This window comes from Leucoraja erinacea, chromosome 1 (genome assembly GCF_028641065.1).
Source record: "Leucoraja erinacea ecotype New England chromosome 1, Leri_hhj_1, whole genome shotgun sequence".
Lineage (NCBI taxonomy): Eukaryota > Metazoa > Chordata > Chondrichthyes > Rajiformes > Rajidae > Leucoraja > Leucoraja erinaceus.
In genome coordinates this window covers 67,046,643-67,071,272 of record NC_073377.1, presented here as the reverse complement: position 1 = coordinate 67,071,272, position 24,630 = coordinate 67,046,643, and the positions used below count along the sequence as shown (strand labels likewise).

General features: G+C 45.1%; 1 protein-coding gene across 4 annotated transcripts in view; it reads right to left on the bottom strand.

Moving 5' to 3' along the window:
• tec (tec protein tyrosine kinase) overlaps positions 1-24,630 on the bottom strand; it is a 116,748-nt gene that overhangs the window by 63,826 nt on the left and 28,292 nt on the right. For all 4 annotated transcript variants that reach the window (XM_055636585.1, XM_055636602.1, XM_055636594.1 and 1 more), the window contains one exon: positions 12,724-12,828. In XM_055636585.1, the coding sequence (XP_055492560.1) occupies positions 12,724-12,828 (105 nt within the window). The remainder of the gene's footprint in view (positions 1-12,723; positions 12,829-24,630) is intronic.

The window sequence follows — 24,630 nt, the reverse complement described above, 5'->3', positions numbered from 1 at the left end:
ATTTGAGTATAGGAGCAGGGTGAGTATAGGAGCAGAGAGGTTCTACTGCAGTTGTACAGGGTCTTGGTGAGACCACATCTGGAGTATTGCGTACAGTTTTGGTCTCCTAATCTGAGGAAAGACATTCTTGCCATAGAGGGAGTCCAGAGAAGGTTCACCAGACTGATTCCTGGGATGTCAGGTCTTTCATATGAAGAAAGACTGGATAGACTCGGCTTGTACTCGCTGGAATTTAGAAGATTGAGGGGGGAACTTATAGAAACTTACAAAATTCTTAAGGGGTTGGACAGGCTAGATGCAGGAAGATTGTTCCTGATGTTGGGGAAGTCCAGAACAAGGAGTCACAGTTTAAGGATAAGGGGGAAGTCTTTTAGGACCGAGATGAGAAAAACATTTTTCACACAGAGAGTGGTGAATCTCTGGAATTCTCTGCCACAGAAGGTAGTTGAGGCCAGTTCATTGGCTATATTTAAGAGGGAGTTAGATGTGGCCCATGTGGCTAAAGAGATCAGGGGGTATGGAGAGAAGGCAGGTACAGGATACTGAGTTGGATGATCAGCCATGATCATATTGAATGGCGGTGCAGGCTCGAAGGGCCGAATGGCCTACTTCTGCACTTATTTTTTATGTTTGGGAGATGGGGTGTAAATTACAATTGGCTTGAGAGGCAACCATTGTTCTATCCTTTCCTCAATATCCACCATGATCAGCGTAATTTTTACACAATTTTTACCCTCATCCTGTCAACCAGTTACATTTTTTTTTTAAAGATGCATCTTTGCGCAAACAATTAGTTTCAAGCTAATTCCAATCCCCTCAAATTTAAACACAATAGCTTTGTCAGTAATGTTTTTGTTGCTTTTGATGTTTTTGATCCCATCCCTAAACTTTTCTTCCACTGTAACACCAGTCACCTGGCCAGGCTCATTTCCCAACACATGGTCTACTATGTTTCTTTCTCAAGTTGGATTATCCACTTACTGTTTCAAGAAATCGCCACTTTATTGAATATTTCCTGGTAGTCAATACAATAGAGTCAAGTCAAAAGTCAAGTGTTTTATTGTCATATGTCCCAGAAAGCAGAATGAAATTCTTAAGGCCCTGTCCCACTTCAATGAGTTACTCACAAACTCTCCCGAGTTTTCCCCTCAATTCGAACTCGGAGAATTACGGTAATAGCCATTAGTAGGTACTCTAAGCTATTTTTTTTAAACTCGTGGACATTTTTCAACATGCTGAAAAAACTTCCCGACTTACCTGATGCCCCGAGTTCCTACGGCTGGCATTACGAGCCGCTACGAAACATCTACTGACTCCTACGAGCTCACTACCGATATTCCCCGAGTTTGAATCAAGGGGAAAACTCGGGAGAGTTCGTGTGTAACTCGGGAAAGTGGGACAGGGCCTTAACTTGCAGCAGCATACCAGAACATGTAAACATACCACACTGTAAACAATATAACAAATGAGAAAAAAGTTCACACACCCATATGTACACTTAAAAAAACAAAACAATAATAGTTTGAAGAAGGGTCTCAACCCAAAAAGTCACCTATTCCTTCGCTCCATAGATGCTGCCTCACCCGCTGAGTTTCTCCAGCATTTTTGTCTACCTTTGTTTTTCCAGCCTCTGCAGTTCTTTCTTAAACAATAATAGTAGGTATGTTACAAAACCTACCTGAATCGCCATTGGGACTCTGCCCTCAGCCATGTCCGCGATTTTGGCGCTGTTTGGAGGGGGCGGGTTTAAAACTCGATTTTTACTAGGCTGTACTAATCGCAGATGTTCAGCCTAGTAAATCATTAACGAAAAATCGCTGCAAGACCCGGTCGCAAAAGGTATTATTAGTTTTATAGGCCTCGATAATATAGTTCTAATAGTTTTTAAATTACTGTCTGATTCCGCAACCTCTCGCAGCCCCAGGGTTTTATAAAGCAAACAATTAAAGGTATGTACCTTATTTTTACATTAAATGGGGCATATATATAACCCTGAATATCAAGTTATCTATAACGAATAGTTCATTTTGGGCTTTTTATATCCCGCAGTATTTTTCTTGGCATTTGAGGGCACTAATCCAGCGCGATATCAACGTTCTAAACCAGCGCGTGCCACATGAACCCACTAGAAAGCCGATTTAAATGGGCATTTATTTACAGCAATTGAACACTAAATTCCTTCCATTTGGCCTATAAATTAATGTAAATTAGATATAAAAATCATGTTGTATTGTGAATTATTTGTGAATAATCTTTGTACACTTAGGCTATTTAAAAATGTTAATCTTTCCTTAAGAAATGGGCTTTTGACAATCCAAGATCACAGCTTTTTTGTAATGTCCATAGAAAATCAATAGGGAACAAGATGCTAATTTCCGAGTATGAAAATGGCCATAACTTTTTTAATACTTGAGATATGAAAGTGAATTTGGTGTCAAATTAAACTTATTGTTATGCTTTATCTGATGGGATAAATTGCAGACTTGATTTTTAAAATCTCAAAATTTTGTAACATTGCTAATAATAGTGCAATAACAACAATAATAGTCTATGTAGTTCAGAGCTAATTTGGAGGTTATAGTGTTTATTAGCCTAATGGCTGTAGAGAAGAAGCTGTTCCTGAACCTGGACGTTACAGTTTACAGGATATGCTGTATTTTTTTAAAATAACTACCTTTTTGATTTAATAATATTTTTGAAATACATTGGATTTGGTACAGAAGGGTTTTCAGCAATCTTTGAAATGGCATTAGCTGCATGAGATCCAAGGAAAATAAAATAGTAGTAAGCATATAAAATTGGATGGAAAACTGTATGGAAAGTAAAAAGTAAAAGTTGAGTTTGAGAAGAGTTTCGTGAAACATAATCATGGATTCTGTTGTAGATTCATTGTGTACACATCAACAATTTGAATAGAAAAACAGAAGAAATGTGTTGCTAAAGTAGAAAAGTAGTCGTTTTGGAGACTCAAGTGAGGCCACAGGAAATGATGAAACTGTGAAATAGACAAAAGCACAGTAAAATAATTCAGTGTTCGGAAATGTAATTTTAGTTTTAAAACACTGACAAACAAGGAATGATATGCAAGTGCGGAGGGGTTTGAGGACTCAAGATATTAAAACTTCTCAATGTGAGAATTGGGAATTTAGAACGGCATCTAAAAACATGTTTCAAACATTTTTTCCATTTTTCCCCTCATCTCCTAGGTCCTAAATGGCTTACCTCATATTTCAGTTTAAGAATAAGGGGTAGGCCATTTAGGACTGAGATGAGAATTTTTTTTTCACCCAGAGTTGTGAATCCGTGGAATTCTCTGCCACAGAAAGCAGTGGAGGCTAATTCACTGGATGTTTTCAAGAGAGAGTTAGATTTGGCTCTTAGGGCTAAAGGAATTGAGGGATATGTGGAAAAATTAAGGAACGGGGTACTGATGATCAGCCATGATCATATTGAATGGCGGTACTGGCTCGAAGGGCCGAATGGCCTACTCCAGCACTTATGTTTCTATGTTCCGCATGGTGTGGTGCTCTGGAAAGTTAGATTGCATGGTATCCAGGGTGAGCCAGCTAACTGGATACAGAATTGGCTACATATAAAGATTCAAGATTCAAGAGAGTTTATTGCCATGTGTCCCATATAGGACAATGAAATTCTTGCTTTGCTTCAGCACAACAGAACATAGTAGGCATGAATACAGAACAGATCAGTGTGTCCATATACCATTATATAAATATATACACACATGAATAAATAAACAGATAAAGTGCAAATAAACAGATAATGGTCTATTAATGTTCAGAGTTTTGTTTCAGTTGCGTTTAATAGCCTGATGGCTGTGGGGAAGTAGTTATTCCTGAACCTGGACGTTGCAGTCCTCAGGCTCATGTACCTTCCACGTGAAGGTAGCAGGGAGATGAGTGTGTGGCCAGGATGGTGTGGGTCCTTGATGATACTGCCAGCCTTTTTGAGGCAGCGACTGCGATAGATCCCCTCGATGCTAGGGAGGTCAGAGCCGATGATGGACTGGGCAGTGTTTACTACTTTTTGTAGTCTTTTCGGCTCCTGGGCGCTCAATTTGCCGAACCAAGCCACAATGCAACCGGTCAGCATGCTCTCTACTGTGTACCTGTAGAAGTTAGAGAGAGTCCTCCTTGACAAACCGACTCTCCGTAATCTTCTCAGGAAGTAGAGGCGCTGATGTGCTTTCTTTATAATTGCATCAGTGTTCTCGGACCAAGAGAGATCTTCAGAAATATGAATGCTCAGGAATTTGAAGCTCTTGACCCTCTCCACCATCGACCCGTTGATTAAATGGGCCTGTGAGTCCCCATCGTACCCCTTCCAAAGTCCACAATCAGTTCCTTGGTTTTGTTGGTGTTGAGGGCCAGGTTATTGTGCTGGCACGATTTGGTCAGTCAGTCAATCTCTCTTCTATACTCGTCCCCATCGGCAATACCATCAGAGGGTGGTGGTAGAAGTTTGTTTTTTCAGACTGGAGACCAGTGACTAGTGTTGGACTTCAGGGATCGGAGCTAGGCCCATTCCTGATTATGGGTTATTTTGGGGATTTATTTCAAAATGTACAAGGCATAATTAGTAAATTTACAGATTACACTATCTTCACTGCCACAGACATCAACATGATCTTGATCAGCTGAGCAAGTGGGCTGAGGAATGGCTAATGGAGTTTAATGTAGATAGGTGTGAGGTGTTGCATTTTGGAAAGTCAAACATTCACGGTGAATGGATTGGCCCTTAGTAGTGTTGTGGAACAGGGGAATCTAGGAGTACAGGTACATAGTTCCTTGAAAGTAGTCACAGGTAGATAAGGCGATTTAATTAAAAAAATACTTTTGGTGCATTGGCCTTCGTGAGTCAGAGTATTGAACATAAAAGTTGGGACGTTATGTTACAGTTGTACAAGATGTTGTTGAGGCTGTATTTGAAGTATTGCGTTCAGTTTTGGCACTTTTCCATTGGAAGGATGTCATTAAGCTAGAAAGGATACATTAAAAATAAATGATGATGTTGCCAGGATTTGTGTGGCTGAGCTGTAAGGAGAGGTTGAACAGACTTTATACCTTGGAGAGCAGGAGGCTGATGGGGGATTTTATAGTGTATAAAATCATGAGGGAAATAGATAGGGTGAATGTAGCAATGTTACAAAATTTTGAGATTTTAAAAATCAAGTCTGCAATTTATCCCATCAGATAAAGCACAAAAATAAGTTTAATTTGACCTAATCCACTTTCATATCTTCAGTAACAGGGGAAGTTATGGTACATTTACATAGTTCCTTGAAATTAGTCATCTTGTTCCCTATTGATTTTCGATTTAATTAAAAAAAAGCTGTGATTGGGACAGTGAAATGGCCTAACTGAGTCAGAAAATTAAGAGAACGGAATAAATTTTGGGACGTTATGTTACAGTTGAAACAAAGATGTTGTTGAGCTGTATTTGAAGTATTGCGTTCAGTTTTGGCACTTTTCCATTGGAAGGATGTCATTAAGCTAGAAAGGATACATTAAAAATAAATGGTGATGTTGCCAGGATTTGTGTGGCTGAGCTGTAAGGAGAGGTTGAACAGACTTTATACCTTCCTTCGGGGGATGGACTTTTTCTGGGGTCGTATTCCCCATCCCCGTATCCGTCTGCATGAGGCCTAATGGCGGAGCTGGCGGCATCGGAAGCTGTAGCAGCGTTACAGCGACGGAGACCCGACTCAGTCCTGCAGCTGTGGCCCAGGCGGATAAAGCCGACTCGGCCCCGAAGCTGTTTGACGGCATTCAGCTTTCATATGGCAGCGGAGACCCGACTCGGTCCTAGCTGGCGGAGGCATTTTCAGCAAGCAGCGGCGGAGACCCGACTCGGTCCTCGGAGCTGTGGCGGAGGCAGCGACCACCCGCAGAGTTTGAGCCGTCGCCTCGGCGCAGAGGGAGAACAAAGAGGGAAGAGACAGAGACTTTAAGATTTTGCCTTCCACCACAGTGAGGAGGTGTTTGGTGAACTCACTGTGGTGGATGTTAAATTTGTGTTGATTGTGTGTTTTTGTCATTTTTTTAATTATATGTATGACTGCAGGTAAACAAAATTTCGTTCAGACCGAAAGGTCTGAATGACAATAAACGAATCTAATCTAATCTAAAATTACTAGATCCAAACATCTATCCATTTCTTCAGAAAAGATTAACATTTTTAAATAGCCTAAGTGTCCAAATAACATTCACAAAGAATTCACAATAAAACATGATTTTTAAATCTCATTGACATTAATTTATAGGCCAAATGGAAGGCATTTAGTGTTCAATTGCTGTAAATTAATGGCCATTTAAATCAGCTTTCGAGTGGGATCCTGTTGAACTCTGGGGCACGCGCTGGTTTAGAACATTCCCATTGCGGTAGATTTGTACCCCAAATGCCCAGAAAAATACTGCGGGATTTAATGGGGCCCCAAATTAGCTACTCGCAACATAAAACTTTGTATAAAGGGATCTTAAGAAGCCCTTTTTAATGTAAAAATAAACAACCTGCCTTCCGTTGTCCGCTGTATGAGATCCGTCCCGTTGTCCGCTGTCGCGGGTTTAGAGGATAATTTTTAACTTACTATAACTAAATTAACCAATATAGTTTCAAAATAGCTCCAGCGAACCAACGTCCCAGCGATTTTTCGTCAGCAATTAAGTACTACCTCGATTTGAATAGACTAGGGAAAATCGCGTTTTAAACCCGCCTCCCTCTCAACAGCGCTAAAATCACGCACACGGGCTGGGACAGATCTGCAGCAACGCTGAAGGTAGGTTTTGCAACATACCTAGTGAATGCACAGAGTCTTTTACCCAGAGTAAAAGAATCAGCAGCCAGAGGATATGGATTTATAGTGACATCAGAAGGATTTAATAGGAACTAGAGGTGTAACCTTTTCAGAGGGAGATGAGCATACACATCGAGAGGAGGTAGCTGAGGCAGGTACTATAACAGCATTTAAAAGACATTTGGATGGGTACATGGATAGAAAAGGTTTAGGGAGATATGGGCTAAACACAGTCAAATGGGACTAACTTAGATGGGATGTCTCGGTCAACATGAACGAGTTGGGTCAAAGGATATATTTATGTGTTGTATTGACTCTCTTAGACAAGTACACAGACATAACAAAACTAGCAAACTGCAACTGTCATCAACGTACGAGCGATGAAGTAATGAGGTGGAAGTGAGCCATGATGCAACTTCTGCTTATCGAGTCTAAGAGTCATGCTACATGGAAACATGCTCTTTGGCCCAACTCCCCACACTGACCAAGATGCCACACGTAAGCCTGTTTTTTTTTTTGCCCACATCCTCATAAACCTTTCTACAGGGTGAACGGAGGTTGAACATTTATCATTTTCCCAGTTTATTTCAGGCGCACAATATTAAAACTAAGCTCTGTAAACTGGGGGGGGGGGGGGGGGGGGGGGGGGGGGGGGGAGAAATCACTGCCTAGTCAAACCTTTTCTATTAGAGGAATATTAGATTTTCTCTCAGTGACTGTAGAAACTGCCTTTGCTAAATCAGACTCTGTTCACTTTTCTCTGCTCACTATATTACTCATATCGCAACCTGTAAAATTGTCATGGATTGTGAAAGCTGATCTTTCAATATTTTGATGACTGGTGCACATGATCTTATGCCATGTGGGGAAAACGTCAAATAATAAAGCTGAGTTGCAGAGAGACAAAATTACAGCATTACAACACATTTTTGTTTCTAGAGGTGAAATACTGAATCAGTTTTTTTTCTCAAATATATTTAAAAGATCTACATTATGTCATTAAGCCATAGCTATGGGATATTTTAGCTGGTGAACCTTCACTTTGCAGTTACTATCCCTGCAGTTCATTGTTCTAATCGAGTGATAATATTGTTTAGGTTCATCATTTTATACCACAGATAAAGGAGAGTCTGGGTCTGGGGTTAGCTGGGCAAGTGGCAAACCCCAGGGGCACTCAAGAAGGGAGGCCAGAGATCCTGGCAGCAGCTGAAAGAGAGGACAAAACCTTGTGATTGACCAATGGGGAGACCAGACACCTTGGAAGTAGAAAATAAAATGCAGACGATTTGGTCTGTAGCAGTAAAGGTGTGATGATGTAGAATCCACAATTTCTGCAATATGGCTACTTAGGTCGGGCCTTATTGAAAAACTCATATGTGCTTCACTTTTAGCATGATATTCAGAGCAAAGTTTTGAAAGAACGTCATGAAGCATACAACAAACACAATGCATTCAATAGACAATAGGTGCAGGAGTGGGCCATTCGGCCCTTCGAGCCAGCACCGCCATTCACTGTGATCATCGTTGATCATCCACAATCAGTACCTCGTTCCTGCCTTCTCCCCATATCCCCTGACTCTGCTATCTTTAAGAGCCCTATCTAGCTCTTTCTTGAAAGTATCCAGAGAATAGGCCTCCTGCAGCAGAGAATTCCACAGATTCACAACAGATGGTCGAGGGGTTAACCTTCTCCCTACTCGCTCCAATCTACACTAAAAACTAAACTTCTGCGCAAGCATTTTAGCTCCAAACACGGCCAAAAACACGTCATAAATCCCACCCACAATATAACGGGTAGTCTAAAATTGAAAAGCACATGCCATCATCAATAACATGTAAAACAAGCCATTTAGGCCATTTAGATGAGGAAAAACTTTTTCACCAAGAGTTGTGAATCTGTGGAATTCTCTATTTTTAACATGTGGTCCCTGGTTCATTTGTCCTTAGTACCGTCTATATCTCTTGCTCCTCTTTCCCCTGACTCAATCTGAAGAAAGGTATCAACCGGAAATGTCACCTATTCCGCTCTATGATCTTTGTTTTCGTCCGTCTGTCCGCGCTTTCGCTCACTCTTGGTGCCAGCACTTCCCCCCTCAGACTCCGACACACACACACACACACACACAACATTGGGCTGGAGATCCTGTTTCTGTGTTGTAGGACTATGACTATAAATAAAACAGGACATGACTAAACTTTAAGGAAACTGGAGTTTATTCATGGTGACATTTGAAAACGACACCAAGAAATTAATGTTAGAGGTGGCTTAGTTGAAGATTAACTTTATGTATGGGTGAGGTAAGCAAGTAGAATTAAAGAGGTCAATTATGTCAATTGATTATGGTTCAGGTAATGGAATATCAGTTCATCATCAAATATGGCATAAGATCACGTTATACATAGTTCATACTTGTGCAGACAACTGCACTGTCGTCAGATGGAGCAATGGTTGGGCCCATAAAATACAAGCTCTTTGGAACATTCCTATCATAACTGTGTCAGCTGTGAATCGGGCAGGTACAGTGCACTCAGAAAGTATTCAGACCCCTTCACTTTTTCCACATTTTGCGATGTTACAGCCTTATTCTAAAATGGATTAAAAAAAAAAAAATGTCATCAATCTATACACAATACCCCAGAATAAAAAAGCAAAAACCAGAGATTAGAATTTTTTGCAAAGAAATTAAAAATAAGTAACTGAAATATCACAATTAAATAAGTATTCAGACCCTTTACTCAGTACTTTGTTGAGGCACCTTTGGCAGCGATTACATCCTCAAGTCTACTTGGGATTGACGTTACAAGCTTGGCACAGCTGTATTTGGGTAATTTCTCCCATTCTTCTCTGCAGATCCTCTCAAGCTCTGTCAGGTTGGATGCACAGCTATTTTCAGGTCCTTCCAGAGATATTTGGTTCAAGTCCAGGCTCTAGCTGGGCCACTCAAGGACATACACAGACTTGTCACGAAGCCACTCCTGTGATGTTTTGGCTATTTGCTTAGGGTCGTTGTCCTGTTGGAAAGTGAACCTCTGCCCCAGTCTGAGGCCCTGAACATTTTGGAACAGTTTTTCATCAAGGATCTCTATGTACTTTGCTCCGTTCATCTTTCCCTCGATCGCGAATAGTTTCCCAGTTCCTGCCGCTGAAAAACATCCCCACAGCATGATGCTGCCACCACCATGCTTCACCGTAGGTATGGTATTGGCCAGGTGATGAGCGGTGCCTGGTTTCCTCCAGACGTGACGCTTGGCATTCAGGCCAAAGAGTTCAATCTTGGTTTCATCAGACCAGAGAATTCCGTTTAGGTGCCTTTTGGCAAACTCCAAGCAGGCTGTCATGTGCCTTTTATTGTGGAGTGGCTTCCGTCTGGCCACTCTACCATAAAGGCCTGATTGGTGGAGTGCTGCAGATATAGTTGTCCTTCTGGAAGTTTCTCCCATCTCCACAGTGGAACTCTGGAGCTCTGTCAGAGTGACCATCGGGTTCTTGGTCACCTCCCTGACCAAGGCCCTTCTCCGATTGCTCAGTTTGGCCGGGCAGCCAGCTCTATGAAGAGTCCTGGTGGTTCCAAATTCTTCCATTTAAGAATAACGGAGGCCACTGTGCTCTTCGGGACCTGCAATGCTGCAGAAATTGTTTTATACCCTTCCCCAGATCTGTGTCTCAACACAATCCTGTCTCGGAGGTCTACGGACAATTCCTTCGTCTTCATGGCTTGGTTTTTGCTCTGACATGCACTGTCAACTGTGGGACCGTACATGCACAGGTGTGTGCCTTTCCAAATCATGTCCAATTAATTTAATTTACCACTGGTGGACTCTAATCAAGTTGTAGAAACATCTCAAGGATAATCAATGGAAACAGGATGAACCTTAGCTGGGTGGGGAGAGGGGTGGGTAGAGGGGAGGGGGGGGAGAGAAGAGGGAGGGGGAGAGAAGAGGGAGGGGGAGAGAGAGGGGGGGGGAGAAAGAGGGGGGGGGGGGAAAGGAGGGGGAGAGAAGCGAAAGAGGGCGGGGGAGAAGAGGGGAGGGGGGAGAAGAGGGGAGGGGAGGGGGGGGGAGAAGAGGGGAGGGGGGGGGGAGGGGGGAGGGGGGGGGGGGGGGGGGGGGGGGGGGGAAGGGGGGGAAGGGGAGGGGAGGGGAGGGGGGGGGAGAAGAGGGGAGGGGGGGAGAGGGGGGGGGGGGGAGAGGGGGGGAGGGGGGGAGGGGGGGGAGAGAGAAGGGGGGGGAGAAGGGGGGGGGGGGAAGGGGGGGAAGAAGGGGGGGAGAAGGGGGGGGAGAGAGAAGGGGGGGGAGAAGAGGGGAGGGGGGGAGAAGAGGGGAGGGGGGGGGGAGAGAGGGGGGAGGGGGGGGAGAAGAGAGGGGGAGAAGGGGGGGGAGAAGGGGGGGGGAGAAGGGGGGGGGGAGGGGGGGAAGGGGGGGGGGGGGGGGGGGGAGAGGGGGGGGGGGGGGGGGGGGAAGAGGGGGGGGGGGGGGGAAGAGGGGGGGGGGGGGAAGGGGGGGGGAAGGCGGGGGGGGGAGGGGGGAGGGGGGGGAAGGGGGGGGGGGGGAAGAGGGGGGGGGGGGGGAGGGGGGAGGGGGGGGGGGGGGGGGGGGGGGGGGGGAGGGGGGGGGGAGGGGGGGGGGGGGGGGGGGGGGGGGGGGGGAGGGGGGGGGGGGGGGGAGGGGGGGGGGGGGGGGGGGGGGGGGGGGGGGAGGAGGGGGGGGGGGGGGGGGGGGGGGGGGAGGGGGGGGAGGAGGGGGGAGAGAGAGAGAAAGAGAGGGGGGAAGAGAGGGGGGGGGGGGGGGGGGGGGGGGGGGGGGGGGGGGGGGGGGGGGGAGGGGGGAAGGGGGGGGAAGAGGGGGGGGGGGAAAGAGGGGGGTAAGAGGGGAGAGGGGGGTAAGAGAGGGGGGAGGGGGGAAAAGGGGAGAAGAGGGGGGGAGAAGAGGGGGGGGGGAGAAGAGGGGGGGGAGAAGGGGGGGGACACACGCACACAGAAATAAAAGTATATAAATATGATATGATAGCAAAGGGTCTGAATACTTATGTATATGTGATATTTCAGTAATTTATTTTAAATAACTTTGCAAACGTTTCTAAACACCTGTTTTCCCTTTTTTATTATGAGGTATTGTGTGTAGATTGTTGATACAAAAATGAATTTAATCCATTTTAGGGTAAGGCTATAACATAACAAAATGTTGAAAAAGTGAATGGGTCTGAATACTTTCTAAATGCACTGGAGTAAATGTTTCGGAACGATTGCAGTAAGATTGACTTCATGTTAAGAATTGAGAAGAGGCTAATAAATCCCAACCGCCCCAAATAATCAGTGAGGACATCGGCAGCAGCGAGGATTCCAACTTGACTAGTGCTCAAAAAGTTTATTGGCAGTTTAAGCCAGGTGAAGCGGCAGAAGCAGCAGCAACGTGCAATGTGTGGCTTTGAAAGCTTTTGGGGGATCGAGGGGAGGATCTGCAGAGATTCTGCAGTCTCATTATATATAAACCAGCCAATGCTTATTGGTTCTACCATGATTTTCTCCCGCAGGAGTGGCAGAGGATTGGTGATTCTTTTTTTTGTGTGCTGCAGGTTGCAATATCAATCCCCCACACAACTGTTCTAGAATGCACTGCAAAAATTGTTCAAATACTCCCTCTGTAAATAACTGTGAGAAGGTCATGGTCATAAATTTATAAAGTGCTCAAATGGTTTACAGCCATAAACTATGCTGGTTTGGGATTCAAATACACTCTCTTTACTTGAATCATGACATAAAGATCCTGGAAATTGCTACACACCTTAACCACAGAGCCAGAGAAGCAAAGGGAAGCTAAACTGCAGTGACCGCTGGATAATAACAGCCTTGTAGCATAATCCACATCCAATAAAAAGTAAAAATACACCCAAAATATTAAACAATGTTACAGACCTGAAAGGGATACTTGTTTTGACAAGGAATAGGGCTAGAGTCATGCTTCACAATTTCGGCACACTTGATTGTAGGTAAATCAATGGATCCTTTTTTGTTCTTTTTCTAGAGAAAGATTTAAACAAACACTGTCATTTTTGCTACTAGAATGTGTGGAGTATTTAAAGTATTCATCTTAATTCATAAAAATACTTCATGACTTGGCCTCCACAGCCTTTGGCAATGTGTTCCACAGATTCAGCACCCTCTGGCTAAAGACATTCCTTCTTATCTCCATGCTTTTACTGTGAGGCTGTTGTGCCCACTGATGCTAGATTCTCCCACTATTGGAAACAGATGTCATTTCCACATCTGCTGTAACTAGGCTTTTCTTTATTTGGTAGGGTTCAATCCAACTGTTTATAATCAATATTAACAATTTTCTTTTGAGCACAGGAAGCTGAAGGGTAACTTTATCAAGGTACACAACGTGATGAAGGACAAAGATAAGGTGAATGTTCTCAGTCCTTTTCTCCTGGGTAGCTGATTCTAAAACTACTGGGCATCGGCTTACGGTGAGAGTGGAGAGATTTAAGAAGGTATTCAAACAACTTTTATACTCAGAAGCAGAATCAGCTGCCAGAGAAAGCTACAGAAGCAGATCCAATGATGGCTTCTAAAATACATTTTAACAGATATACGGATAGAGAGGGTTAGAGGATTGTGGGCGAAAAGCCGGTAAGGACTAGTCCAATATGCCAACTTGATTGGCATGGACACGGCAGACCAAAGGACCCATTTCCATGTTGCACCACTCAATGATTCTGTTTTCCCGAAGGTTACACTGCTGTTGAATGAATTGGAGTACTATCTAGTTTAAAGACATTGATTACATTTTAAGTGCATTGCAAAATTAATTGAGATCAGACAAGAAGGGGGAAAAAATCATCTAGGGTTTAAACATTCAGGAATCTTAAGGTGACTAATTTAAGATATTTTAGGCCTCGAGTGTTTGAGACCTAAACCTGGTGGTTTGAAATCACTTCAGGGAACTTGATTCTTCAAAGGGCCTACTGCACCTATTGTCTATTGTGTATTATCTATTGTAATGAAGTGCCTCAGTCAGTTATGTAGCAAAGTGCTGCAAACTGCACCATCTTGCAAATATCTCCATTATCAGCATGCAATTAACCAGACACATCAAGGTTCAATGAAACACTCATCATAACAAGCTGTGGTTGTGGGTTGCACATTGTTCATAAATCATTTGTTTGCACAGAGCTTGGACAGAAATGTATTGATGATGTATCAATAACTCAAACCCCCTCAATTTCCAAGCTCATTTATTGTTTTTATATGTAAACGGATCCCTCAATTCCCGTTCCTCACTCCTATTCATTCAGTCCACTCATCTCTGGCAGCAGGGAATGAAATGAAGTCTCCTTAATACGCAGCACTCACTGCCAAAAATCTAGATGCTACACCCATCTAGAAGATGCTTTAAATACTCAACTATTCTGAGCCGTTTTTGCATTAACAGCCACACGCAGTCTGATGCTTTAATATATTTCAGTGACAACCTTCTATACATCCCTTTAAATAGCACGGGTGGGTGTAGAATGAACATGCTAAGCAGCGGTAATGTTCAAAGCTGTCAGCTGGGAGATATTTGTAGATGGCATTGTTGTGAGATAAATGAAACTTTCACTACTCGTAATTAACTTAACTTTATTTAAACTTTAAGCAACTTATTTCTTTAATACATAAACTCAGAAACGTCTGGCAAACATGGCTGATTCCGCAGGCTTTTCCCGCCCAAAATACTTCACACATGCGCACACTCCGGAAATGTCCTGCGCATGCGCACACTCTAGAAGAGCTCCGCACATGCGCCCACTTCATTCTCCCCTCCTATTTATAAGTTGAGGTGGTCAGGAGGTTTAATACGTTGATGGAAAAGTCAAGTCAAGTCAAGTCAAGTTTATTTGTCACATACACATACGAGATGTGCAGTGAAATGAAAGTGGCAATGCTCGCGGACTTTTGTGCAAAAGACAACAACAAAACAACCAAACAAATTATAAACACAATCATAACACACATATTCTTTTACATAGTAAATAATGGAAGGAAAAACGTTCTGTAGAGTTAGTCCCTGGTGAGATGGGCGTTTACAGTCCGAATTGCCTCTGGGAAGAAACTCCTTCTCAACCTCTCCGTTCTCACCGCATGGCAACGGAGGCGTTTGCCTGACCGTAGCAGCTGGAACAGTCCGTTGCAGGGGTGGAAGGGGTCTCCCATGATTTTGTTTGCTCTGGAGTTGCACCTCCTGTTGTATAGTTCCTGCAGGGGGATGAGTGAAGTTCCCATAGTGCGTTCGGCCGAACGCACTACTCTCTGCAGAGCCTTCTTGTCCTTGGCAGAGCAATTCCCAAACCAGATGGTAATGTTCCCGGACAAGATGCTTTCCACCGCCGCTGTGTAGAAGCACTGGAGGATCCTCGGAGACACTCTGAATTTCCTCAATTGCCTGAGGTGGTAAAGGCGCTGCCTTGCCTTACTCACGAGTGCTGAGGCGTGTGATGCCCATGTCATATCCTCAGAGATGTGGACTCCCAGATATTTAAAACAGTTCACCCTATCCACAGGATCCCCATTTATCCTCAATGAAGTGTACGTCCTCGGATGATGTGCCCTCCTAAAGTCCATGATCAGCTCCTTCGTTTTTTTTTAATTTTATGTAACTATTTCCTTGTGTATTCTATCTGTGTCTGCACAAGATTGTTTACCGAAACTGCCTGGGCACAAGTAATTGACAGGTCTCGGAGATTAAGAGTCACAGAACTTGCAGAACGGCTAATCTTGCCCCGGTGCAACTTTTCACAGCTAAATGTTATTTCCTTTGAATTCTGAGTGTCCTTGTTCATTACCATTTGTCTGGATGCTTTTTGTCTAAATCAATGTATAAAAGAGATGGTTTTCAGCATTAGCTCAGAGAGGACTCCCACAGCCACTTGGGCTCACAATAAAGTTTGTTCAGTTTCTACCTCCGTTTTTGTAATAGTCTTTGTTGGAAAATTTCTAACATACGTCTTGATGACCATCGCAGCACTGGAGCCTCAGGAGATACCGGTGTTTCAATAGCTGGGGGTAGCTATATTGCTTGGTCATCAACTTCACTCATATTGTTATTTAGATTTTCAATTTTAGAATTTCTTGTAGAAGTTTCCATAGAGGATGCTGGAAGTGTTGGAGGAAGTTCCCGATTAGTGTTATCAAGAAGCGACGGATGTGACGGAGGAAGTTCTCGATTAATGTTATCAGGAAGTGACGGAGCTGATGGAGAAGATGGACATAGTGCAAGGTCACAAAGTGAGACAGTTGACTGACGTCCATCCCGATAATTGATAGTTGCATAAGAAGGGTTGACATCAGTCAGTTCAAAACAATAGGTTCATTCTTATTTAATCGGGCATAACGATGAAGCAACACGGGCCCAGGGCTCATCAACCATGATGGCAGAGAAGTACCACTAGAAGAACGCCGTTTGAAGTTAAAGAACCGCTCGTGTGGAGTAGTATTGGTAGCAGTTGACAGTAGAGATCTGATGGAGTGTAATGCATCTGGTAGAACACATTCCCACTGCTGATCTGGTATATCATTTGACTTTAAAGCCAGTTTCACTGCTTTCCAAATAATTCCGTTATACCTCTCAACCTGACCATTTCCAATAGGATGATATGGTGTTGTTTTACTTGTTGCAATTCCTCTCTAAAGGTAGTCCTTTAAATCTTTTGACATGAATGAGGTGCCCCTATCAGAATGTATGTAACTTGGAAATCCACAGAATGAAAACAGTTGATCTAAACATTTGATAACCATAGCAGCTGAAATATTTGGACAAGGCAAATGGAAACCTCGAATATTCATCAACTAAGGTAAGTATATAAAAATTTCGAGAGGAGGATGGTAAAGGCCCTTTGAAGTCAATGCTCAAACGTTCCATAGGTTGAGTAGCTTTGATCAATCTTCCTTCTTCAAGACGGAAGAACCTTGGTTTTAATTCAGCACAGATTCTACATAAAGCACACGTCATCTTCACATCTTCTATAGAGAAAGGTAAATTTTTGGAACGAACATGGTGTAACAAACGAGTGACTCCAGGATGACACAGCCCATTGTGAAGATCAGTGAGTGCAGAAAAATGAACAGAGGCACAAAATGTGCGAATTAATGTGTCCGGAGCAACATTATCCTTACCAGGGCAATACTCAATTGAATAACTATATGCGGATAATTCAATCCTCTATTACTATTTTTAATCTTCGTTCGTTTCCGATTATCCAGCATAAAAGCTACTGAACGCTGATCTGTTAACAAAGTGAAGTGCTGTCGAGCAAGGAAATTACTCCATTTCCTCACTGCTTCAATAATTGCTGTAGCTTCCTTTTCGACGGATAGGTAGTGCAATTCACTACCTTGGAGAGTACGAGACATGAAAGTCGTCCTCCTTGATTTAATGTAGCTGATACTGCTAAATCAGAGGCATCACATTCAACAACAAAGGGGAGATCCTCATCGATGGCGTGTAATGTCGCAGATTCCAATTGTTTCTTTAAAGAAGTAAAGGCACCAATTGCTGTAGAGTCAAGGGGGAAAGATTTTGCTCTAATCAAAGGTTGAATTTTGTCAGAAAAATTTGGTATCCATTTAGCATAATATGCAAACATCCCAAGAACCCTTCGTAGAGAGTTTAATGTTGCTGGAACAGGTATCTCTTGGAGTGGGCGGAGTCTTTCTGGATCAGGCTTGATTATATCATTTCCAACCCAATAACCAAGAATATTAATTGGTGATAAAGAGGGAACTGCAGATGCTGGAGAATCGAAGGTTACACAGAAAAGCTGGAGAAACTCAGCGGGGTGCAGCAGCATCTATGGAGCGAAGGAAATAGGCAACGTTTCGGGCCGAAAACCTTCTTCAGACTGATCAGGGGTGGGGGTGGGTGGGGACAAGAAAGGGAAAAGGAGGAGTAGCCGGAAGGCTGGAGGGTGGGAGGAGACAGCAGGGGAGCTGAGGAAGGGGAGGAGACAGCAAGGACTAACAGAATTGGGAGAAGTCGATGTTCATGCCCCCGGGGTGCAGACTCCCCAAACGGAATATGAGGTGCTGTTCCTCCAATTTCCGGTGCTGCTCGCTGTGGCCATGGAGGAGACCCAGGACAGAGAGGTCGGAGACGGAGTGGGAGGGGGAGTTGAAGTGCTGAGCCACCGGGAGGTCAGCTAGGTTATTGCGGACCGAGCGGAGGTGTTCGGCGAAACGATCGCCCAACCTCCGCTTGGTCTCACCGATATAGATCTGCTGACATCTAGAGCAGCGGACGCAATAGATGAGGTTGGAAGAGATGCAGGTAAACCTCTGTCGCACCTGGAACGATTGCTTAGGTCCCTGAAAGGAGTTGAGGGGGGAGGTAAAGGGACAAGTGTTGCATCTGCTGCGGCCGCAAGGGAAAGTGCCCGGGGAGGGGGTGGACCGAGAGGGAAGGGAAGAATTGACAAGGGAGTTATGGAGGGAGCGGTCTTTGCGGAAGGCAGATATGGGGGGAGATGGGAAGATGTGGCCAGTAGTGGGGTCACGTTGGAGGTGGCGAAACTGACGGAGGATTATTTTTTGTATGTGATGGCTGGTGGGGTGAAAGGTGAGGACTAGGGGGACTCGGCCCTTGTTGCGAGTGCGGGGATGGGGAGAGAGAGCAGTGTTGCGGGGTATGGAAGAGACCCTGGTGCGAGCCTCATTTATGGTGGAGGAGGGGAACCCCCGTTCCCTGAATAGTGAGGACATTTCAGATGTCCTGGTGTGGAACGCCTCATCCGTGGAGCAGATACGGCGTAGACGGAGGAATTGGGAGTAGGGGATGGAGTCCTTACAGGAAGCAGGGTGGGAAGAAGTGTAGTCCAGATAGCCATGGGAGTCAGTGGGTTTATAGTGTATGTCGGTTAGAAGTCTATCACCTGCAATGGAGATAGTGAGGTCAAGGAATGGTAGGGAAGTGTCGGAGATGGTCCAGGTGTATTTCAGTGCCGGGTGGAAATTAGTGGTGAAGTGGATGAAGTCAGTCAGTTGTGTGTGGGTGCAGGAGGTGGCACCAAAGCAGTCGTCGATGTAGCGGAGGTAGAGGTTGGGGATGGGGCCCTGGTATGTATGGAACAAGGATTGTTCGACGTAACCTACAAATAGGCAGGCATAGCTGGGGCCCATGCGTGTGCCCATAGCTACGCCTTGTATTTGGAGGAAGTGGGAGGAGTCGAACTCGAAGTTATTGAGGGTAAGGACCAGCTCCGCTAGGCGGAGGAGAGTGTCAGTGGCTGGGTATGGGTTGCTTCTCTGGTCGAGGAAGAACCGGAGGGCTGTGAGACCATCGTGGTGGGGGATGGAGGTGTATAGTGATTGGACGTCCATGGTGAAGATGAGGGGGTGAGGGCCTAGAGAATTGAATGCGCGGAGACGACGGAGAGTGTCTGAGGTGTCTTGGACATAGGTAGGGAGGGATTTAACCAAGGGTGATAGGATGGAGTCAAGGTATTTGGAAATGAGTTCGGTGGGGCACGAACAGGCGGAGACAATGGGTCTTCCGGGACAATCTGGTTTGTGGATTTTAGGGAGAAGGTAAAATCGGGCTGTGCGGGGCTGGGGGAAGGATGCGGTTGGAGGCTAGGTCGGGTAGGGCATTGGAGCGGATGAAGTCGGTGATGGTGCTGGAGATGGTGGCCTGGTGCTCGTCAGTGGGGTCATGGTCCAGGGGTAAGTAGGAGGAGGTGTCCGATAGTTGGCGCGTGGCCTCAGCTTTGTAGAGATCGGCGCGCCAGACTACCACGGCACCTCCCTTGTCAGCGGGTTTGATAACCAAATCTGGGTTGTTGCGTAGTGAGTCGATGGCAGAGCGTTCCTGTGGTGAGAGATTGGAGTGAGACAGGGGAGTGGAGAAGTTGAGGCGGTTGATGTCGCGACGGCAGTTAGGGATAAAAAGTTCTAAAGCCGGAAATTGGCCACGAGGCGGGTTCCACGAGGAGGGGGTGCGTTGGAGACGGGGAAAAGGGGTCATCAGTGGGGGGGTGAGGACTCCTTCCCATGGAAGAAAGCTGTGAGGCGGAGGCGACGGTAGAAGCGCTCCAAGTCGTGGTGTGCGCGGAATTCATTGAGGTGGGGACGGAGGGGGACAAAGGTAAGACCTCTGTTGAGGACGGACCGTTCGGTGTTGGAGAGGGGGAGGGGCGGGGGGGATGGTGAACACTCGACAGGGATGGGGGGTGGGTCCGGAGGAAGGCAGGTGGGGACGAGGCGATGTGTGGGTGGGGGGGTGGTGGGTGGTCAGGGGGTGGGGGGGGTGAGAGGGCTGTGGTGTGGGTGGGGAAGAGCAGGGGCCACACAGTTAGAGGGGGTGGGGGGAGGAGACTTACAGTTAGAGGGGGTGGGGGGAGGAGACTCAGTCGAACTGCCACTGAGGTGAGCCAGGCTGGGTCGACTAGCACTAGGACCCAGTGGAGTCAAACCCAGGAGAGAGGGAGTGAGCAGCGTGAGGGCTTCAGGCCCAGTGGAGAGTCCAGGCTCCAGGTAAGGCGACGGCTGTTGGTTGTAGGGGGGAGGTGGAGTGGCGAGGGTCAGCGGACCCGATGGTGGTGGTCCAGAGGCGTGGGTCGACGGACCCGATGGTAAGAGTCCAGTGGCGCGGGTCAGCGGACCCGATGTTCGGCGTCGATGGTCGGTTGAGTCGGGGTCCGCGGGCGATTTGTGGGAGGTCCCGGTGGGCGGATGGTCGGCGCGGCGGCAAGGCTCGGCTAGCCCGGGAACGCGACGAGATGAGCGGGGTGCGGTGCAGCGGCCATGCTGGGAAGGCCCCGGTCCCGCGGCGATGCCCGGTGGGTCGGGGTCGGGTCCGGCGGCGATGCCCGGTGGGTCGGGGTCAGGTCCGGCGGCGATGCCCGGTAGGCCGGGTCCGGCGGCGTTATTGGGGAGGCCCGGTGAGACGGCGGCGTAGGGTAGGCCCGGTGCGGCGATGAGGCTAGGTTGTCCCAGAGAGCGGCGAGGGTCGGAGGAATCGGCGGGGAGAAGAAAGTCGGAGTTACCGTAGCGGCGAGGCTGGGCGTTATCGGTGGGCAGGTGAGTGTCGGCGGCGGCAGCATCAACGCGGAGGTCGGTGGAGGCGGCGTCCTGGTGAGTGTTGAAGGCGCTCCTCGTGGCCAAGATGGCGTCGCGGGACTCGGGCAGGCGATGCAGGGCAGAGTCGGGGCCCGGAGTCTGCGGGTGTTGCGGGCCGTCGGGAGAGGCCTGGAGGCGGGATAATTTGAGGTCCTTGGTGTAGTTCAGATGGGCCAGGAATTGTTGATTGAAGCGGTGGATCTTCCGGCGGATAAAATATAATTGGGGTCCGTTGCAGGTCTGGGTAAGTGAGGCCTGATACTGATGTTATTGACAGCCTCATTTAATGTTAGATTTTTAGAATGTACAACATCTAAAAACCGTTGTATATTTTCATCATGTTCAGTTTGGTCTTTTCCTGCAATAGTTATATTATCGAGATAAGGGAAAGTATCTTTAAGGTTTTCCTGTTCAACAAGTTTGTCCATCTCTCTCTGATAAACAGCCACGCCATTAGTTACCCCAAAAGGAACTCTGCAGTAGTGATATAATTTCCCATTTGTTTCAAACGCGGTGTATCTTCTGATTCCTTCAGAGGAATTTGATAGTAAGCACTTTTTAAGTCAAAAGTAGAGAATTAAGATATTTAGATACTTAGCTAATGTATTGATAATCTCTTCTATTCGAGGTAATGGATATGCATCAAGCTCCGTGAACTGGTTTATAGTTTGAGAGTTTGAGAGTAATCAATGCAGAGTCTCTTTCTGTGTCTCTCCAAGGCTCTTAACCACAACAACTTGTGCCCTCCAAGGGGAAGAACTGGGTTCTATAATCCCTTCTTGTAAAAGATTAGTTACTTCTGTGTTGATAAAGTTCCTATCATCTTTACTAAAATGTCTTGATTTTGTAGCAATTGGCTTGCACTTGGAGGATAAATTAGTGAATAATGAAGGACATTCAACAGATGCAGCAGAAAGACCACACAATACTGGTGGCTTTGACAATACAAGATCAGGCATAGTTCCTTCATACATTATTTGAAGTGATCTGTGCAGTTTCTGGAAATCCTGACCTAGAATTATATCGCTACACAAATTTTTCAAAATACCAAGACATACAGATTTATAGCTAGTTTTGTTCAGAATAAAGTCTACAATACAAGATCCTATAATTTGAGTATTGAGAGTTGTCAGGGCCATCGAGATTTCTCTATATGAAGGAATTATAGTTAGATTTAGTCGGGACACGACTTGTTCACATAAAACTTTCTGAACTGCCAGAATCAAGTAGTACATTAAGTGAACAAGTTGTGTCCCGACTAAATCTAACTCATGGCTGATTCCGCAGGCTTTTCCCACCCAAAATACTTCGCACATGCGCACACTCCAGAAATGTCCTGCGCATGCGCACTCTAGAAACGTCCTGCGCATGCGCACACTCTAGAAGAGCTCCGCACATGCGCCCACTTCAGGCATCAAATCAGCTGTTCATTCAGTTTGTTATCTTATTCAATTTTTACTAAGTGTGGCAGATGGTCATTAGAACGTGCATTCCAACATAGCATTTAATACACCTCTGATTGGAATCTGAAATAGGATGCTCCAAACCACAAGCCTTCGTCAGTATTTTGGTGAAATTTCAATAAACAGAAACAGTTCTTTTTCCAAAAGATGCCACATAACTTTTTTAAATTTTAGACCACGTTGTAGTTATTCCGTATCAATATATAATTAATGTTTGATAAGTATAACACATTTCCAGTTCACTGAATCTGCTAAGGAAAGAAAACTGATGGTCACCATAAACTTCCACTCAGCTTTCAAGGCCTTTTACAGTAATTACTTACAGCTCTAGCTTCACCTCCGTTACTGGAAATCTAAATAAACAGTTGTCTGGTCTTCTTCTGCTGTGCAATTTACATTGTTTATGGAAATTTGATGAGAATGTTAAAAGGCACGATTAATAAGTTTGCATGTTCCCCATGTTACAAGCAAGAATCCTAGATTTCAGTTTTCATGGAAAAACTGAACCATGAAAATGATCCTGAATCACAAATAAAAGTCCCCAAATCTGTGCCATTAAAACAGTTCACATGGTCTTGGTCAAATTACTTTATTGATGTTTGTTTTTGAATAGGTATATCAGCAAACCAGTCTGCATCAATGAGAGTTACAGTCATACAGCATGGAAACAGGCCCTTCACCCAACTTGCTCATGCCGACCAATATGCCCCATCTACACTAGTCCTATCCATGTACCTGTCCAAATGTCTTTGAAATATTGCTATAGTACTATATACTAATACTATTTTTGAGCTGTTATTTTTTTTTAATGTTTGCGAGGTTGGCATTCACATATATTTTTAATAAATATTTTCCCCATTAAAACAAATTCCCATTAGATTTTTCATCTTTTAGCAGAAAGAAAGGTTAAGTTACTAGCTCTTCCAAAAATAGTTTGAAGCATGATACAATCTTATATTACTAAAACTCTGTTCTTGACCGGTTTTGGCGATCTGTGCTGCGATTTCCGAGAGAACGCCGCCACCTACGGCCGTCGTTTTTGGCCACCTTGCTCAGAGCCCCCCTCCGCCGTGTGTGTGTGTGTGTTGCCACCTCCCCCCCGCAACCGCACGTTGGGGGAACAGACCCAACGAGTCTGCACTTGGTCTAGTTCTTTATATATTCGATTATAAATGTGTGAGATACAGATCTTGAACTACGTCTAAACTACTTCACAATTTAATAGATCAGACAAGTACCCAAAAGATGTTAATAATGAAGCTGAAAATGTCTCTCACTCCATAATGTCACAACATGAAAATCGTGGAAGGAAGGCATTGGTTGGGCAGGTATTTCAGAAATCCCTCCAACGGATGTTATTAAAAGCTTTAAGAATCAACACCAAATTTAGATTATCTGGTCCCACCATTTTTAAAGCATAAAATATAAAATAAATTCCCGATTAAATATTAATTCAAAAGAGTTCTCAAAGTTGGATTATTATCATCCAACCAGCGATTGGCTTTAAGTCCTCTTCCTCTGGGACTGTTGAAGCTTCATTAAGAAAAAAGGGCAGTGTGTCTTTAAAGGCTTGATGCCACATGGCCATGTGATTATCCCCACCCTATTTTGTCTCGCTTGTGATCTGAAAAGAATATAAAGCATTCTTTAAATCATCAATTGAAACAACGGCTTGACCGTGTTGATGCAATGAGAAAGTTAAATGTTAAAAAAAACAATGGTATTGATGAGTCCTATGTGGCAATTCGACAGCAATACATTTAAAGAAAATATAGCAGAGACTTACAGCCCAGATCTGTCTGAGTATTCTACTTTTAGAGAAAGACCGAGAAAGTGTAACAATTTGTGTAGTGGCTGACTTGAAAGAGAGCAGATTAGGTTCAATTGCAGGTTTGGATTCAGAGACACAAACAGAAAGAAGCAAACATTAGATTGAGAGATAAGAGAAACAGCGGCTACAGGAAAATAAGTATAATCTTCCAACTTTGAAGTTTACAAAAAATAATTTGAGGACAGCACTGCAGCTAGCTGATGCTTCACAACGGCAGAGACCTTGGTGCGACCCTACCCTCAGGTGCTGCCTGCGTGGGGTTTGTACGTTCTCCCTATGACCGCGTGGGTTTCCGGTGTCTTCCCACATCCCAAAGACATCCAAGCTTATAGGTTAATTGGCTTTTGTAAATTGCCCCTTGTGTGTAGGGAGTGGATGAGAAAGTGGTGTAAAATAACTAATCTGAACGGGTGACGAATGGTCTGCGTACACTTCGTG